At 37.6% G+C, this 19,930-nt stretch overlaps 1 protein-coding gene across 1 annotated transcript in view; it reads left to right on the plus strand.

Moving 5' to 3' along the window:
* The window catches only part of MID1 (midline 1), a 118,859-nt gene that overhangs the window by 79,059 nt on the left and 19,870 nt on the right, over positions 1-19,930 (plus strand). The window contains exons 5-6 of the mRNA XM_069463279.1: positions 8,251-8,399; positions 15,075-15,202. Of these exons, the coding sequence (XP_069319380.1) occupies positions 8,251-8,399; positions 15,075-15,202 (277 nt within the window). The remainder of the gene's footprint in view (positions 1-8,250; positions 8,400-15,074; positions 15,203-19,930) is intronic.

The following is a 19,930-nucleotide window of genomic DNA, read 5'->3' on the forward strand; positions in this document are numbered from 1 at the left end:
CTGCAATGGAAATTTAGAAACTAAATTTTGGCCTCCACCTTGGAATTCCATAAATATAGGAAGGCACAAAAGAGTCTTGAGTGACATTAAAGCATAGCAAATGCCCATTGAGTTGGAAATCAAACAATAGAAAAGTACATATGAAAAAACTACACATGGGACATTTTTAAAAAATAATAATTACATACTTGGTTTGAAGGGAAGTATCAGCAAATTTCAAACACTGAAACATACAACCCTGTCTCTGTGACCACACAATGTATCTAATTAGATATTATCAGCAATAAAATAATAGTTTTTATAATGTTCAGAAACTTTAAAATCTATTCTTATATAAAAATGTTCTCACAATATTTTTAAAAAATTTAAAAATTAACCACAATGAAAGACCTATATATTATAAGTTATAGGCAGCAAAAAATATTTGAAGGCAAATTTATAGTCTTCCATTCTTTAAAAAAGGAAAAGAAAAAATATTAAAAGTAAAAAATTTGCCTTCATATAAAGTTAGAAAAGGCACAACAGAATAAATTCAACAAAAGCAAATTAAAGAAAATAAGAAGCAAAGGAGGAGAAGTAAATGAAAGAAAAACAAACAGAGCAGATATTAGCAAAGAACAGCTCACAGCCTAATTTTGAAACACCTGTGAGTAAAAATAGATATTTTTCTCCCATTTTTAAAAGATTGTTAAAAAAAAGAAAAACAAAGATGTATATATAACAGAGACAGTATGTAGTTTTCAAAGCCTAAAATATTGACTCTCCAGCCCTTGATAGTAAATGCTTGCCAATCCCTGATCAAGAGGATTCATGCCTGTAAAAAATAATTAAAAAGACAAATCAGTAGTAAGACTGATAAAGGAAAAAAAGAGTCTGGGGCTCCACAAACAAATACAGTATAAATACAGTATGGATTGTAAAAAGATAACAAAAGTGTGTGAATGTTTTTATGCCAATAATTTGAAAACTTAGGTAAAGAAGTAGTAAAAAACCAGAATAAACCAACAATTAACATATTAACTGCCAAGTGAGTTGTATTTAACTGATGCTAGTTTTGAGCCTGGGGCCTCCTGAAGCATATGTAACTCACACACGTCTTCACCTTGGGAGCTGCAAGAACTATTTTTCAAGTTGCATATAACTCATGCACAGAAGACAATGAAAAATAACAAATTTTTCATTAAATTAGAAAGGATCATTTTGTTTTTGAAGTTTTTACTCTATTTTCGTAATAAAACACCATGGTCCTAAAGAAAACATTTTTTTTCTAGTGTGGCAGTCAATGTGTTTAAAAGCAAAGGTTATTTAATCATTTTTGCAGATTTTCCTCAATTCACATTCCCCCTCCAAAATGGTACCAGGCCCCAACAGTTTTATAACTTATTTTAACAGAAGTTCAAAGAACTGATAATCTCATTCTCATTTAAACTGCTTCAAAAAATAGAAAAAGACATCTTTTGTGCAGATTGTATGATCTTGATACCAAATATAGACAACATAGAAAATTGGTGAGGTAAATATCACTTATGAATATAGATACACAAATATTTTTAAATATGAGACAATTGAATCCATCACTTTAAAAAATATATCTAAAAAATGGGCTTTTTTTCCTAGAATACAAGTATGGTTCAACTATAAAATACCTACTAACATAACCACATTGATAGAAAATATATATGATCTCAGGGCAGGGAGGATTTCTTAGGCTAAACACTAAAAGAAACATAAAGCAAACACCAACATTTGACATAGAATAATATCAAAATGCAAAAATCAATTGTATTTCAATGTATAGTAACAATTGGAAATTAAAAAATTCCATTTAAAACAGCATCATAAATATGAAATAGTGATAAATCTGACAAAGCACAGGTGAGACTTGAAAAACCTTGAAAACTACAAAATATTGCTAAGAGAAATTATAGATGACTTAAAAAAATGGAGCTATATACTATGTTATAAGGTGAAGACTCAATACAGTTATGATTTTTGTTCTCTCCATATCAACCTATAGATTCAACACAATCTCAGTGAAAATCCCAGGTTATTTTGTAGAAATTGACAAGCCGATTCTAATGTTCATATTGAAATGCAAAGGCTATAGAATAATCATAACAAATTTTGGAAAACAATAAAAAAGTTGGGGAACTAACACCAGATGATTTCAAGATTTATTATAAAGCTGCAGAAATCAAGATAATATAGTATTGGCATAAAGATAGATAAGTAGATTGAAAAAAAGACTTCAGAAAGAGATTCACACATACACAGACAACTGATTTTCAACAAAAATGCAAAGGCAATTTAGTGGAGAAAGGATAATCTTTTCAACAAATGGTACTGGAACAATTGGATATCTACATGTAAGAATATAAAGTTTGATCCATACTTTACATCATATACAAAAATTAACTCAAAATGGATTTTATACCTAAATGTAAAAGTCGAAAGCTGTAAAACTTCTAGAAGAAACCACGAGAGGAAATCTTGGTGACCTTGGGTTAGGCAAAAATTATTTATATTCGAATGACAAAAGCATGATCCATAAAAAAAAAATTCAAAATTGGATTTCATCCAAAATTAAAAACTTCTCTTCCAAAGGCACTGTTAAGAGAATGAAAAGACAAGCCAAAAACTAGGAGAAAATATTTATTTATAAATTACTTATCTAATAAAGGACTTGTATCCAGAATATGTAACAAATTATCAAAACGTAGTGAGAAAACAGACCATGCCTTCACCAAAATGGATAAGATTTGAATAGATACTTAACCAAAGATGTATGAATGGCAAATAAGCACATGAAAAGATGTTCAAAGCCATTAATCATTAAAGAAATTCAAACTAAAAATTTCAATGAGATACCAATACCTTTTTAAAAGATGGCCAATGCCAAGTGTTGGCAAGAATGCGTTGGAATTGAAACTCTTAATAACTACTGTGGGGAATGAAAATGGAACATTTTGGAAAGTTGTTTGACAGTTTCTTAAATAAACATACACTTACCATATGATTCAGCCATTCTAGGTATTTACCAAGAGAAATGAAAGCATATGTCCATGCAAGACTCGTAGGTGAATTTTCATGTTAACATTACTTGTAATAGCCCCAAACTGGAAATAATCCAAATGTCCATCAACAGATGAATGAGTAAATAATTTGTGGCATAATCATACAATGCAATGCTATTTGGCAATAAAAAGGAATGGACCATTTATACATGTAACAACATAGGTGAATCTCTCTATAATTATGCTGAGTGACAGAAGTCAAACAGAAAGTAGCATATATTTTAGGACTATGTTCATATAAATTCTAGAGATGATACTTTCTACTACTCTACAGTGACAAAAAGAAAATCAATGTTTGTTTAGGGATGGGGTGACAGGCAGGAGTAGGCAGGGGGAAAATTTGGGGCATGATATATGTTTATCATCTTGACTGTGGTGGCTGTTTCACGGGTGTACACATATTTGAAAAGTTATCAAATTTGCACTTTAAATATGTGCTGTTTATTATATGTCAATTCTATCTCAATACAGCTTTTTATTAGACATATAAATTGTGTATTGTACAATAAAACAGTCTTCAGAAATTAAAATTAATGAACTAAGGTGATATGTATTAGCATGGACAAATCACAAAAACACAAGCAAGTTTTAAAATGATTTCTATGGAATGAGAAAAGTTATATGAAATTTGGTAAACTACCAAAAATTCCCATACATTGTTCATCATGTGTACAGAAACAAGTTTAGGAGTAATCAGCTCTAAATTCAAGAGAATATTTTCCTCTGGAGGGAGAGATGTGAACGAGATTAGGAACTGGGGGTGATGGCGGGCACATATAATTCCGGCTACTCGGGAGGCTGAGGCGGGAGGATCACTTGAGCCCAGGAGTTCGAGGCTGTAGTGCGCTATGATTGTGCCACTGCACTCCAACCTGGGCAACAAAGCAAGTCTCTAAAAAGAAAAAGAGAGAGAGAGAAAAAGCATGTCACACAGGGGCTTTAATGCCAGCAATAATATTTTACTTCCTTTTGAAAACTCTGAAGTTTATATGATGAAAATATTGAGATTTGATAAAGTTGGTACTATGTACAGGATAGTTCATCATATTACTTCTTAAAGTTTCTGTATGTTTGAAATGTTTCACTTTTTTAAAAGTGTACATTTGCTCAGGAACATTATTTGAAAAGGAAATATTAGAAAGCAGACATTACTTGGGAAAGATGAGGGCCCAGTTGGGCTTTGTCTTGAGTTAGTACTTTGGCACATGACCAAGACTAGTTGACTCCAAACCCTGGAATTCACAGTGACCTAAGTCCCTGGCCAGGGCATATTGTGTCAGAGGTATGTTTTCCTGAGGAAGGGTGTGAGTGCCAACACTCTGGAAATCTGAGGTGCCAGGCAGGGAGGGCAAGTGTAGACTTGGGGCCCACTGTGGGGCTTGGGGCCCTGCAGCCCAGGGTGGCAGTGGTGGCCAAGGACACTGAGTCAAGAGAAGGGATAGCGGGGCCTTCTGACAAGCACTTACACGTGGGCAGGTGGAGAAAGAACCTGGCAGAACTGCAGAGACCAACAAAGGCAAATTTCATCAACCTCCTTACTTTGCTCCCGTTGGTCACTGATGCCAATCATAAGGCTGTTAAACTTGGTGTAAACAAACTTACTGCAAATCCTCCAATTCTGGAAGTTGCCAAGCAGGTGGTGGTGTCGTGCATTAGTACCTACTGGTAATTGCTGCTCTCAGACCATTATGTATTCTCTGAAACAAATAGCTTGACAGCCTTTATAGGTGAACAGACCGGAGAGTCTCAAGCCATGAGGATCCTAGGAAAGAATTTTCTTACTTTTTCAGTGGCAGGGGATAAATTTCATGTCAATAAATGAAAAGTTGATGGCAAAATCCAGACTAAGCGAGTTTATGCATTTAACATTCAGACACAGACCTATGGTAGACTGTTGAAGGCCACAGCTATACAGTAAAAGGGTGCCTTTTCATTACTGCCTTTTATGTATGCTAAATCTTCAAAATTTAAGAGAATTAATGTGGACTGAATCTTCAGGCTTTCCATGACCTTAGATGTTGAATACAGGCTTCGTCATAAATTCAGATAGCAGTTTTGCAGTATGTATCCTACATACACATGAAAGCATATATATTAAAGTGTTTAAAATGCATTTAAAGCAAAATAAGGCTGCTTTTAAAAGAGTGTGTAAGTTATAATAAACAGCAAATAAAATGATATGAACAGGCCTGTGTCTCCACTAAAAGAATATTCTAACAGACAAAATATTTCTACGATAAGTACAGAGTGAATTCCCAAAGTTACAATGTGGCAATCTCACTTCCCAAAGGAAAAATGAGCAGAGTCGACTGGAAAAATTGTCCCCTGCAACATTAAAACATACACATCAGAATCTTCTTATGTGTCAGTATCTAGTATTTTTAAAACATCAAATTATATTCATCCTGTCAGATTTTTAAAAAATATATAAAAAAGTATTAGTCAATGAAAAACTAAGCGTTTTGCTCTATGCTCCAGGATCTAAGTTTGAAGCTCTTTGACAAGTAGGACAGTGTCTCAGGGTGTGCTTCAAATCAGGGGCCACCTGACGAGAATCATTTAAGCCAGGGGTCAGCAAACTTTCTGTAAAGGGCCAAAAAATAAATATTTTAGGTTTTGCCATACAGTCTCTGCTGCAACAACTTAATTCTGCTCAATGTTGTAGCATGAAAGCAGCCACAAATGATTCATAAGGACTGAGTGTGGCAGAATGCTAATAAAACTTTATTTACACAGACAGACTACATGCCAGATTTGGCCCACAGATGATGGTTTGTGAATACCTAACTTACAGCAATGTTTTTATTTTCTTTTTCTTATTTTTTTTACTGTAACTTAGAGTAGGACATGCATATGACATCACAATACAGCAGAGACACACACACAAAATTTTTACAAAACCCAACTTGCTCTTTCTACCAAGAATGCACTCAGCTATTTTCTTTTCTCCTCTTCTCTTCTATTTGTTTTTTTAATGCTAGTCATGACCATCCTAATGATTTATCACCTGTAGATTAAAAAACATTCATTGCTTGTTGAAATGCAAATTCCTGCTGCTCTGTGAATTACAACTCCTTAATTAGAATATTGAAGAGTAGACCCAAACATCTATAGTTTTTCTTTTAAAACAATCCCCAGCCGATTTGTTTTGCATACTAGGTTTGAGAAGCTCTAATCTGGTGTATCAGATGAAATTGTGCACTGACCTATAATTAAAATTATGCCCCAAACTCTTCTCTGTAGAACATTCTAGTATTTTCACAGGAGGATCTCATTTTGTCTCACTTTAACTTATGCATGATTTGGGGCGGTTTTTTTCTTTTCTTCTTATGTCACTTTTAATTTTCAGTGCCATGATAGAAAAAGAAAAGAAAAAAAACTGGAGTTCAAGCATCCTCACATTTATAATCTGCATGGTCTTTAATAGGCATATCCAGAGGATAAGTGATTGACCTGAAGTTATTCTAAAGGAATGTTTTGACCTTATTTTCTTCTGTTAGAATTATATTAAACATCTTCAGTTCTGCCACGTAATTTAAATTTTTTGTGTGTGTTGTGTGATTAAATATTCCATTCACTTGGTTTGTCTAGGGATAGTAAGTTATTGTTCCTTCTGGAATTTTTCCTTCCCCTGACAATTTCTTGTGGACGTGTTCTAATATCCTGACTGGATGCCTTCCTTAGATTTGCCTCTGGATAATGATGCCAGAGGCTAAATTCTATTTGGTGTAAAAGTAAATGTTATTTCATTCAACCAATGAACACAGTTAATCTGCCGGGGACAATTAACTATAATTATAATGAGTTAAGTCTTTTACCAGGCTCAAGATCACACACTATTTGCCCCAAAGTTTTGATACTTCATTCTCTGACTCTTTACTTTCAGGAATTTTTCTCACCCTTGCCTGAAATCTTGTGCCTGATGTTTCTCAATTCGGCATTAATTTCCTTTGTTTGCTATAGTTAGTACATACTTGGAAGTGGACGTTCCTTAGAGGCCTCAAGTTCTGACATCTCCTTCCTTCCTTTTCTTAGATTAGAGTTATACAGGGATGATAATGATGACTTGGAGAAAGAAGGAATTTCTTGGAGTTAGCAGGAATTCTGGAGGGAGCCTCAGTCAGCCTTGTCTGTAAGACAGATTAACCGGCCTCCTCCCTACCCTTTCACCCAGGGCTATTTTCCATTCCAGAATTATCATAAAGCCAGCCAAAACCTATCCCTGAGTGTGTGGATGGGGGCTGTAGGCGCATGGCAATTCCAATTAGCGGTCTAATTTTAACTTGGCTTCTGGCCAAAGGGCTTCATCTCACAGCACATTTCAGACACCAGAGCTAACGGTCAAGTGGGTTACCTTGGACTTATCTTGGCCTGCCCCAGAGGTTATGGTCAATTACGTTTGAGGGTCATTTTCAAGCAAGACAGAATCAGGAATTGGAATGGAGGTTGTGAAGCAATCATGCGTTTTTATCCCAACTGGGAAATGCTTATCAAAATAGTTCTTAGTTATCAAGTGAGCACAAAGTGCCTGGAAATGACGTTCCCGGCGAGGGGAAATGGCCCAGCTGTGCTTTTTTTGGCTTTCTCTCGTCTGCTCAACAGGAAAAATATTAATCAATGGGAAAAATGCTCTCTTTCTGTTAATTTAACACATGAGTTTTAGGTGGTGTGGGAAACAGTAATACCTAATGCTCTTACATCACAATTTTCCTACATGGATTGCAAAGAGCTTTTTAGAAAATCGTTTTTACTTAATCCATAAATTTGCACCTCTAGGGGTGTTTTATCTTCTTGACGCAACAGCTGAGAACCTGAGATAGAGAAAGTGCCAGGGTTCCCTACGGTCTTGCAGTCATTGTGTGGAATAATCCGGGGAAGAGGTCTGGTGACCCTTGCCACTGGGCAACAGCTTTTTTTCCCATCAACAGGGAAGCAATTCGCAATTCAGTGTTTCCTTATAAAACAAATTAGCAACACTTCTCCAAGGAGATAAAAAGGTATCTAAGACAGGAGTCCCATAATTGGGCTTTCCATATTTCAATATTCCTCTAAGCCTACTTTGTGAACTTTTATGGAAGGATGACTTTTACACAAAAAAATAGAGTCCAGCCTAATGCCTTTTCACTAAGTGAGCCCACACGTGTAACCATCTCTCTCCATGCCTCTTTTGTTCAAGGTGATGAGGCTTCGCAAACTGGCTCAGCAGATTGCAAACTGCAAACAGTGCATTGAGCGGTCGGCATCACTCATCTCGCAAGCGGAACACTCTCTGAAGGAGAATGATCATGCCCGATTCCTACAGACTGCTAAGAATATTACTGAGAGGTGAGTACAGGGGTCCCAGGAACTTCTTGGCCACTGGGCTCTTGTATCTGGGGTGTGACTGGTTGGCCTTGCTCTCGCCTTGCTTTTGTTTTCATTTTCAAGGCAGAGGAGAGAATAGAGGCTTTGAGCTGTTATGTTCCAGCTAAAGATGCTTCCCTTTGACAAGTCAGAGCCCTTTCAGTAACAGCCTGGAGTCCAAGGCCTTTGAAACAAGAGTCCACCAGTTAGAAAGAATAAAATCAACCTGCTTTTAGTGGGGGAAGCTTATGATGGCACAAAAACAGCATTTATTGTGACTCTCAGACCTGATGTTATCACACACTTCATAACAAGAAGGCAAAAACATGAAAGGGAATCTTTTCTTCCATCACAGGGCTCATCTATTTAAAAAAAAAAATCACACAGGTGTTGTTCTTTGTTAGGCCCGTTTTCATTTTGTTAGAAGCTTGGCCTCGAAAAGTTCAAGGCTGACTCGTGCAGGAAAGAAAGGACCAAACTGTCAACCTCATACCACCTTCTTTTAAAGTACCTTCTATTCTAGGGTAGAGAATTTTAAAAGGATGTTATCTGAAGGGTCAGCTCAGCAGTAAAACTGACAAGGATGTATATTCCTTCAGTACACATATGCATTTGGCATAAAAATTACTCATCTTCAATGACACAGACATCTGTAGCAATTCTAATTGATTCAAAGAGAAGCACTAGACTGGGCTGGGTACAACCAATGCCACATAAATGACATCTCCAACCAAGGCTAATGGCCTTGACTTTTCATGCATTCTGATTTTCAGTTAATAGCCCTTTATCCAAAGTAGTGATAGAATCTTACCACTAGAAGACCCCAGAGAGCTCATCCATGCTGATCTTTATTCTAAAGCGGAGGTCAGCAAACTTTTTCAGTAAAGGACAAGAGAATAAACATTTTCAGCTTTGCAGGTTATAAGGTCTAGGTCACAACTACTCAACTCTGCTGTTGTAGCCAGCTCTACAGCAGCCATAGAATACAGGAATGAATGGGAGTGGCCATGTGCCAATAAAACCATTTAGAAAAACAGGCAGTGGGCTATACTTTGACAACCCCTGGCCTAGGGGGGAAAAATACTTGCCACCTTATGGCTTGAATTTCTTCAAGGAAGGAGAAAGGACACTAACATTTATTGAGTGCTTGCTTGTTTCAGGCTCTGCTGATTCTCAAAATATCACATAGAGGAGGTAGGCATTGATATCTCCATTTTCACTGTTCTTTAAGAGTAGTCTATAGTATTTTTACAGCTCTAGTCTACTATCCAAGCAGCTTGACTGTGTTACTTTTTATATTGGGGGAAAATTCCTTTTGCAGCTGATTAGATGCTTGTCTCTTCCAAAGGACATGGATAACAGCTGGCTGTCATGCCTGTTATATCCTTAAAATGCTCCTCTCCTTACTCTAAGAGAGGCCCATTTCTCTTCTTACAACTCCTAGATTCCAAGTGTTTGTTTTCACTGCTCTCATCTGGACCACATCCAATTGCTCAATATTCGTCCTAAAGTTACAAACTGCAAATAGCACTAATACTCCAGGGTACCCAGGACACTAATAGATAGCATTTACACTTAAGTCATGGTTCCCAACTGGAATTCGAGAGTATTTTTCTCCACCTACAAATTGTGAGATGTCCAGATGAAGTGGCTACTACGAGCTGCATTCCTCAGCAATCCCTAAAAATTCAACCAAGTGTCACATGAATAAATTCTTACCTAGTGACCTAAGAGAATGTGGCCCCATACAGTTATGCTGAAAGAAGACGTGCATTTGAAGTATAGCACCAGTGCTTGAATGCTCATATGCGATCTCCCTCAGATCCAGAAGGGCATATCTGCTCCCATTCAGCTCTCCCTATAGCGAGCCCACCTCATCAAGAATGAGAACCTGACCTTGATTTCTCTTTCTACAAAGAATGTGCTTCTGTCAAGTTTGAATACACAAAACCTGTAAGAATTTGCCGGGAGCCCCTGTTTCTCTGTTTCTGCAATCCCCTCTCTTCCCATGTCTATTTGTCAATCCTCTTGGTGAATTCCTGAGTCTTTTTCCCTTTCCAGCAGCCAGGATGTAGGAAAAGGGCACTAGGCTTAGACTAGGAGTTGGGAAACCTGGATTCCAATCCTAGCATTGTCACTTTTTAACAATGGTTCTTGAAGCTATTTTATACTTAGAAAATTTGGCTCAGAATAGCTGTCTCTATTATGATAACATTGCTGAAATCTCCTAAGAAGAGGTCTTAAGCATTATAGATACTCCATGCATGTTAGTTGGATCTGTGTTTTCATATTTCAACATGTCAGTCGAGCACTCCTTGTGTGTCTTTGTTTCAATGCCTGTCTACTTGCCTCTGTTCTTCACCCTGTCACTTAACATTCTTCTCTAGGATGTGACTTCCTAGTCCTCTGTCTCCCCTTATGTCTGCTTTGGGCTTTGGCTCCTATATATGTCCAAATAATCTTTATTCTTCAATTCAAATGTGGAACCCAGAATAAATTTTTAATCCTGCAGGCATTCCTAATATGTGACTTAGATGAGATTTTTCTGCATTGTTAAATCAATTAAAGTAGATATGTCCTCCTACAAGCTGAATCAAAACTCTAAAAATTTTTTTCAATTCAGAAATATCAAAAAACCCCAAGAGAGGAGAGAGAGTCTCAAGCTTTACATTGTAGGAGATGCATATCCTTTGGAATCAACTGTTTGGCTCTGCACTAACTGCTTAGTAATTATAGATAGCATTGGGGCTGCTCATTAAAATTTCTGAGTCTAATTTTGCTCATCTGCTCCAAGGGCAGGATCCCTAGCTACCTTGTTTTTGCTGTGATAGCCCCAGCACGTTGCAACCTGCCTGATATGGATGAATGAGTGAGCAAGTGAGTGAATGAATCTATAAAACAGGGCCAATTATTCCTACCTAATATGGTTGTTGTAGAAATAAAATGAAATGATGTAGTAAAAATATTAGTCCAGTTTCTGTCACAAGTTGAATGTGCAACAAATATTTAATACTAGTTTCCTTTCTTCCCACTCACTAGATGAATGCAAACGTAATGTATAACATACTGTATTCTCAAGCTACACTAATAGGTCTTTGGTGTGATTGTATATGTACTTTTATAACATTATGTTAAATGAGCAAAACTATTCACTAAATCAAGGCATAAGAAAGTTGGTCTAATGAAGAATCTAAAATTAAAATCACCCTTAGCAACAAATTATCTGTATCAAGAGTACAGTAAAGAAAATTCCCTCTGAACAGTACCCATTTTTCAGAGCATCTAGAAGGTTCTCAGACTCCTCAAGGTGATCCCTCTGTTCCTCACTACCATAGTCAGTTCAATGATCTGCCACACTTTTCCAGAATACAAAGCCAAGAACTCCAGTTGTCAGGTCTGGAAAGATGTCACTCAGTTCTAACAATTATAGCACATCTGATGAATAGCTTTTGCAGTGTGTTCTTCACGGTGTTCATAGGCATCAAGACTACAAGAAGGTTCCAGGGCCAAATGTGTTTGGGAAATCCTGAGCTGACCAAAGTAAAACACACTTTGTTATGTAAGACCTCACTGGGTTTTACCATGGTGATGTACATTGTTTGGCAGAAGCAGTGTGAGCAGTGTAGCTGCAGACATATCCACCTTCTGGAAAACTGGCTTCATGTGGCTACTAGCAAATAAGTGTTGTGGAGATTAGGGCCATCAAAGCAGAAATAGAAGTAGAGAATAATGTGCAACCCACCCTCTTAAGCATCAAGATAGGACACAATGCCCTTATTTGCTCCAATATGGTAATAAGAGCTTAGCACACACATACAAACATGCACATACACACACACACACACACACACACACACACACGGAGACATGGCTGTAAAGCAAGAAGTTGAGAAAGTGGCATAGCACTAACGGCCCTGGTGGGTTTTGGCAACTTATCTAAAAGGCCAGAAGATGGGGAACAAGGATTTGGGAAATAAAAACATGGCCTAAAATGTTGACTTTGGCCCATTTCCCCTTGCCTGTCACTCCAATTAAGAATTTGAACTTGTAGCCAAAAATAAGTATCTTTCCTTCCATCAAAATACAAATGTGTAGGTGTTAAAAGCTTCAGTAATCTCCAAAGATTCTTGCTGTCAGTCTGCCTCCCCGGCTGGGAACGTTCATCTTTTTGGTTCCCACTCTACAAAGTTCCTGCCAGCAAGATGGCAGGCATGTTTAACAGTATCACTTTGCTAAAGCGTGTTTTATTTAATTGTTTGTGGACCACAAAACCAGGAGAAATATGGGAACACAGTCTATCTGGATGACCCTGAACAAAGAGGCTTCTGCCACTGGACAGGGGAACTGCTAAAGCCAGAGAAATACAAGTGCAAGTTCAGTTCTTGTTTCCACAATGGCTCAGTGCAATTCTCCCTGCTGAACATTACAACCAAGAATTAATTGGGGTTTCACTTTGAATTATTTTTTGAGGAGTTCAAATGGCGCCATCACATTTCTTTTAACTTTTCAGCATTGGCGCATATATTGTGGGCTCCTTGGTATGTAGCATACTTTAAGGGCTTCATAAGTATTTGTTGAACATTTTTTGAGAATAATCCTAAGACCTCTGTGGGTTTTGAGGACTTTTTGTATTCAAGGAAAGCATTTTTTAAGTACAGTTTGACCATCAGTGAAAAATGCCTAGCAACCATCCCTGTATCCATCCGTGTAAATTCACAGCTGTTAGTAACAATAATCAGTCCAATTTCCTTGGGTGCAATATTTAGTCAACAAAATCACACAACTCTGCTATTCATTGCATCTTGGTGAAAGGGTCAGGAGGGAAAGTTAGAGCCTCCACCATCATCGAAACACTTGAAACTCTTCTTTCCAGAGTGTATGCCTCTTCAGACTTTCATCTATGGATTCCAATATCATTGCAATTATGACATTGTTGTTTAACCTCTCTACTTTCCTTCTTATATAACTCTGAAAATCTGCCAGAAACAGAACTATAGAAATTGTATTTCTATGGATTTTGAGCATTTCATAGGTATATTCTTTTTATTGAGGTGAAATTCACATAATGTAAGTTTAACCATTTTCAAGTACACAATGCAGTGGCATTTAGAACATTCACAGTATTGTGTGACTACCACCTCTGTAAAGTTCCAAAACACTTCTATCACCCAAAAATAAACCCCATACTCATTAAACAGTCACTCCCCATCTGCCCTCCCCTCAGTCCCTGGCAATACCAATCTGCTTCTGTCTCCATGGAGTTGCCTCTTCTGGACATTTCATACAAATGGATCATACAACATGTATGATCAGATTCTTTCACAGAGCGTAAAGTTTTTAGGGTTCATCCATGTTGTAGCATGTATAGATACTTCATTCCTTTTTGTGGCTGAATAATAGTCCATTGTACAGATATACCCACAGGTGTAATTTTTATAACCAAGATATGTTTGTAAACTCCGAAGTTTTAACAACCATTATGAGACTCAACAGTTACCCTTGAGGTAACTGGGCTGAAATTTTTCTAGATTAAATGGAAAGAGTGCAGATCTGAAATTCTCCTGGTTGCTGCCACCTAGCTTTGTGGCCTTGTATAAATGAGCATTGATTTTCTTAAATAGAAAAGAAGTAGCTAGATTTAGACCTAAATTATTTCAAAGTTGTTTGCTCAAAAATTCCCAGTGCTCTACCCAATACCCTGCATGTGGTAGCTCCTAGGAGTATTGTTTATGGAACTTAACAAAATATTAAACTCAACAAGATTACAGGTTGCAGATTACATCATTTGATATGTTCAGAAGTGATATACTCCATGCCACAATTTTCCTGTTTTTTAAGAGAATCACTTGCATTTTTGAATCAGTGTGGGTAATTAATAATTGAACTTTCCAAATCAACTTGAGAGTACATAGAAGGAGACTGATACACACCAGTACCTTACATTATAGTTTATACATGAGAACTCTAACCAAAAAACCTAAAGGAAGAGGAGAAACAGTGCATCCACTGAGAGAATTTGTGAGAAAGCTCATGAATATTTTCCATGGCATCTGCTGGGAATATGGTGCAAGAAAATGAATACAAGGAGAGCGAAAATGAGCCAGACAAAAAACTCCCTTTTTAATGTTTATTTTAGAGAGAGGCTAGTAATTGATTAAACTAATCCAATATCTGGAAACATTCTTTTTTAATCTTTGCTTTGCCTTTTATGCAGTTTGAAATTTTGGAGACTCCCCTTTGAAGTGGAGCAGGGTCGAGTCTGAAAGGAACAAACAGTTTCCCAGACAGATGTGTGAAGAAATGCCTGGAGCTATGTGCTTCTTGCTGGGGTTACATGTGACGGGGCCAAGCTGTTAAATACACAGCAACATGAAATATGAATATTCTTTAGCTTTCACAGGAAATTTTTTTCCAGTAGTAAAAAGGGAGAGGGGGAGCCATTTGGTTGTTTTTCCAATTCCTTCACTTTTTCTTTAAGCTTGCATTCATTTGCTTTGTGTTACTATGTTGTGCCATTTCAAGATTCTTCTAAACTTGCGTATAAAAGCAGCACTTTTTAAAAAATGATATTTCTTTTCCTTTTTTTTTTTCATTCCTGTGCAGTGATGGTGAAAGCCATCTTGACGTTTCTAAAAAGTTGTTTTGTTTAAATTACAGAGTCTCCATGGCAACTGCGTCCTCCCAGGTCCTAATTCCTGAAATCAACCTCAATGATACATTTGATACATTTGCCTTAGATTTCTCCCGAGAGAAGAAATTGCTAGAATGTCTGGATTACCTTACAGGTATTGTCTTTTATGTTCTCTTTAATATCACTTGCATTCAGTGACACAAACACTTTGTCACCAGATCACTTATTCCCTAAAAACCAGAGGTATGGACTTTTGGCTTAAGAATGGCATCTAATATTCTCATAAACAATTTCTGTATACTCCCATTTTTTTTTAACCAAAGTAACACAGTCCAAGACTAAAATGGGGACAGGAGACAGGAGGAAAAAGAGAATCTCAATCATTAAAAGCATACTTACCGCTATTTCCCCTCACTGTCAAGGTATGGGTGCTAGATATAATAGCTTTGTTGGATATTTTTCATGGCATGTTAGTAAGGCATCTCACAGTACTTTAGCAGAGAAAAATTTGGCAGCTAACTGATGCGGTGTCTGTCTACCATGTTCTAGCTCTTTGTATTTTTCATCTTGTTTTAATCTTTACAACATCGAATCAAGGTAAAGTTTTATAAGCTTCATTTTGCAAATGACAGGGGTCAGCCATCTTGCTGGAGGTCAGACAGCTAGGCAGTGGCAGAATTTGGATTTGGCTTGGGCCTGTGCAGACTCCAAAGACCTCTGCCCTTTCTAGTAAAAGACTGAATTTCATCTTGACAAACATCACCATGGCAAAGATCACAAAAATCACATTGGAATTCCTGGTGCTTTGTTTCAATCCTCTGTTTCCTGGTTGGCATTTTTTTGGTCAAGCTTTAAAAAGTAGAACAACAACAACAAAAAAACCTCAGACCATTCCTCTTCCTAACCATGCTTCTAAACTTTTTTTTGCTGTCAACCTCTAAAGCAGGACCTGAGAACATTGGCTGATAGAATTCAGACTGTTTAGACAACCTTATTTGTGTTAGCCAAAGCCACTGGTGCCTGTGACTTCAGGAAAGTACAGTGTACACAGTGAAGCCAGATGTGCACTGCACTTAGGACATGCAGCCCTCAAGAAACCACATCCCTAACTTAGCATGGCGTCAGCTTCTCAACTCCAATTCTGTGTGTGTGTGTTTGTGGGAGAGTGGTTGGGGAAGGTGGAGCAGGAGAGAGGGAACATTGTGTGATGTTTGTTTTTATAGTCTGTGGATAGAAAGCAAGGAGTTCTATACTCGGGGAGCATTGTACCCAGAAGATCAGAGTTTTTTTCTTTGCAAGGACCCAAGGTGCTATTGTTAGCCTTTCTGCATTTGCAAGGAAGGCAAGTCATTCCACAAACTTATCTTATGTAATACTCTTTCAAACATACTGCTCCTATTAAGGAAGAAAGAAATCAACTAAAAAGCATTTACAATAAGGACCCAAACTAGCTTTCAAATATTTATGAATATAGCACCCTCCTTTTTAAGCTTTTAACTCTGAGATTTATTTAAACTAACACTATCCAATAGAACTTTCTACGATGATAGAAATGTTCTATATCTGCACTGCCCAATATGTTAGCAGCTAGCCACATGGGGCCATAGAAAACTTGAAATGTGGCTAGTGAATTTTTACTTTTATTTAACTTTAATTAAAAATTAAATAGCTAGCCAGGAATGGTGGCTCACACCTGTAATCCTAGCACTCTGGGAGGCCGAGGCAGGAGGATCACTTGAGCTCAAGAGTTCCAGACCAGCTTGAGCAAGAGTGAGATCCCGTCTCTACTAAAAATAGAAAGATTAGCCAGACATCAGGGTGCATGCCTGTAGTCCCAGCTACTCGGGCAGCTGAGGCAAGAGGATCACTTGAGCCCAGGAGTTCAAGACCAGCCTAGGCAACATAGTGAGATCCTGTCTCAAAAAAAAAAAAATTAGGCCGGGCGCGGTGGCTCACGCCTGTAATCCTAGCACTCTGGGAGGCCGAGGTGGGCGGATCGTTTGAGCTCAGGAGTTCGAGACCAGCCTGAGCAAGAGCGAGACCCCATCTCTACTAAAAATAGAAAGAAATTATATGGACAGCTAAAAATATATATATAGAAAAAATTAGCCGGGCATGGTGGTGCATGCCTGTAGTCCCAACTACTCGGGAGGCTGAGACAGGAGGATCCCTTGAGCTCAGGAGTTTGAGGTTGCTGTGAGCTAGGCTGACGCCACGGCACTCACTCTAGCCTGGGCAACAGAGTGAGACTCTGTCTCAAAAAAAAAAAAAAAAATTAAACAGCTACATGTTGCTCGTGGCTATTGTATTGGATAATGCATGCAGGTCTAGATTTTCTCTGACTGAGCTGTTTTTCACAATGGCATCCTGTTAAAGATCCTTTATTTTTTTCTTATGTCATTTGGGAATGAGTTTAATTGAAAGCAACAGAAAATCCAACTAGTGGTGACTAAACCCATCAAGTAGGGTTTGTATTACAGAAACAAAAGAGAGGCCTGCAGTCCAGGTCTGGGTAGCAGGTTGGTGATGACCTCAGACCCCAGGCTCTTTCTCTTTTCCTGCTCTGCCACGTTCATTGTGTTGCCTCTTTGCCACATGATCACAATATGACTACAACACCTCTAAGTGTTATGCTCAAGTTTTAGGCAAAAAGAGAGAGATGGAGGGAGAATGACAAACAAAAAACTCTGCCAGTCAAGTTTGTCTTTGTTTATCAGAAAAACAAAAAGCTTGTTCAGAGAACCTACCTAGCAAACTTCCATTTATGTCTGGTGGGCCAAATTCGTATCACAAGGTCATACTAAGTGGCAGAAAAGACTGGAAAATTAAGTATTTGCCTGGGCACATGGCCATACTACCCAGAAGCAGAGTCTTATTGACAAGAATGTGTCCTTGCCCTTTCCAAATAACTGTTTAATAATATTGCAACAACATATGCCCATTTTAATCTCTACAGGAATGTGAAAGTATTGATTAAAGAGGAAATTGTGAAAGTAGTCTGCACTGAATTGTAACAGGTACACTATGTATCATCCCGAAGGCTGTTTATGCCAAACTAAGGGCCGTATGGGGTACCTGCTATTATGCCTTCTGAGCTGTCAGCCCCAAATACAAATTCAGTCCATTTCTAGACATAACATCAATCCTGGCATAACATACGATGCTTGGCTGATACTGCCGAGTCCAAATAGTTTATCAGACATTTGTAAGCAGGAAATGAAGTGTTTGTAGAGTATTAGCTGACCAGTCTTTGTGTGGTGTTTGTGACAGAGGCAAGAAAATAACAGTTCTGGTACCAATTCCGTGAATATTGAAATTGGCAGCATGCTGCTGCTCTCATTTACAATAAATTGGGTATTGACTTCTCAGGACAAACCCATTGGGTTTACAATCAAAACAAGGTTAGCCTGCCTGGCTGTGAAAACAAGATTTTTTTTCCTATGACATGGCTGTAAGTGGTATGTCAAGTTAATAACCCGTGGAGGTGACATTTCCTTCCTGATTGTGGCTACTGCCATGTGTCTCACAGCTACTCCCCTATTTTGAACATACTTTTAAAAATATATTTAATCATATATTGCAATGCAGAAAGAACAAATTTTTTCTACAATGGCAGGTGGAGAAATAATTCAATAAACTATTTAAACTGTGAGAGAATAAGTATTTCTTCACTGATCCATGCAGGGGTGACCCCACATCAACAGGGACCACACAGACAATAATAAGCACATTTTATGATGCAGCTGGGCCTCCTCCATGGAATGCATCTCCTGATTGGTGTCACTGATTCATGCACGTACGAGTCACACTGAACGCCACTAAATCTCACATGTACATACTTCAGGATACAGATGTACAAATAAATATTTCAGAAAGAATGCTTTAAAGGTTATGTAGAGTCATTCTATCCTAATATGCAATTTAATGCAGTACCTGTCACGTTGTGGATGCTCAACAGTGTTCATGGAATTCAATGACCAATAGACAAAGCTAAGCTAATTGACTTACTACACTAAACTTGCTCCTATCATACTTGTCCTAGATATATCTTCAGGTGGCAATGTGAAGACTGCTAAAACAGAGTTTTAAATTTACCATTTCCATGAAATTTTCTCCCTCTTTGGGTTTGTTTAGAATTCATCAATCCTAATCAAAATTTAGAGCAGGAAAGAATTCTGCAATAGTGTAAGCACAAAGTTACTCTTAATGTGTAGAATGCAGGTATGTTTCTCCTTTTGAAGTTAGATTCTGGTGTACAGAAGATTGGAAGTAAAGGCCCTGGATCAATTCTCTAAACCAGGGGTCGGCAAACTTTGACTGTAAAGGGCCAGATGGTAGATGGTTTAAGCTTTGCAGGCCATATGGTCACAACTACTCAACTTTGCTGTTACATGAAAGCAGCCATAGACAATACATAAATGAATGAGCCTGGATGTGTTCCAATAAAACTTTATTTACAAAAACAGGCAACAAGCCAGATTTGGCCCACAGTCACAGTTTGCCAACCCCTACCCTAAAATATTATTTTCAATGCAAAGCACTCATTGCCTAGTCTTTTTCTTGCTCACATACTCTTCTCATAAAACCAGTTACTGAAACCAATCCAGTAGAAGTCATTTTAAACTCATTATTTTGGTAGGATTTAGACTTCTCTGCTCCAGAATGTGTTAAAGAAATAAAACAGCAGCCTGTTTTAAAACAGTGATAAAGTTAACCAAATGCCAAAAAAAAATCGTGTTTTCCTTGGGGAAAGAAAATGTACCTCTTAGATATGATTGATTGTTAATCATGGTCTTCTTAATTTGAAATTTCACCCATAAAATTGAAAAATGAGAAGCAAATGGGGCTGCACTAATAAGTTTTTTTTTTACAAGGCATTGAA

This window comes from Eulemur rufifrons, chromosome 30 (genome assembly GCF_041146395.1).
Source record: "Eulemur rufifrons isolate Redbay chromosome 30, OSU_ERuf_1, whole genome shotgun sequence".
NCBI lineage: Eukaryota > Metazoa > Chordata > Mammalia > Primates > Lemuridae > Eulemur > Eulemur rufifrons.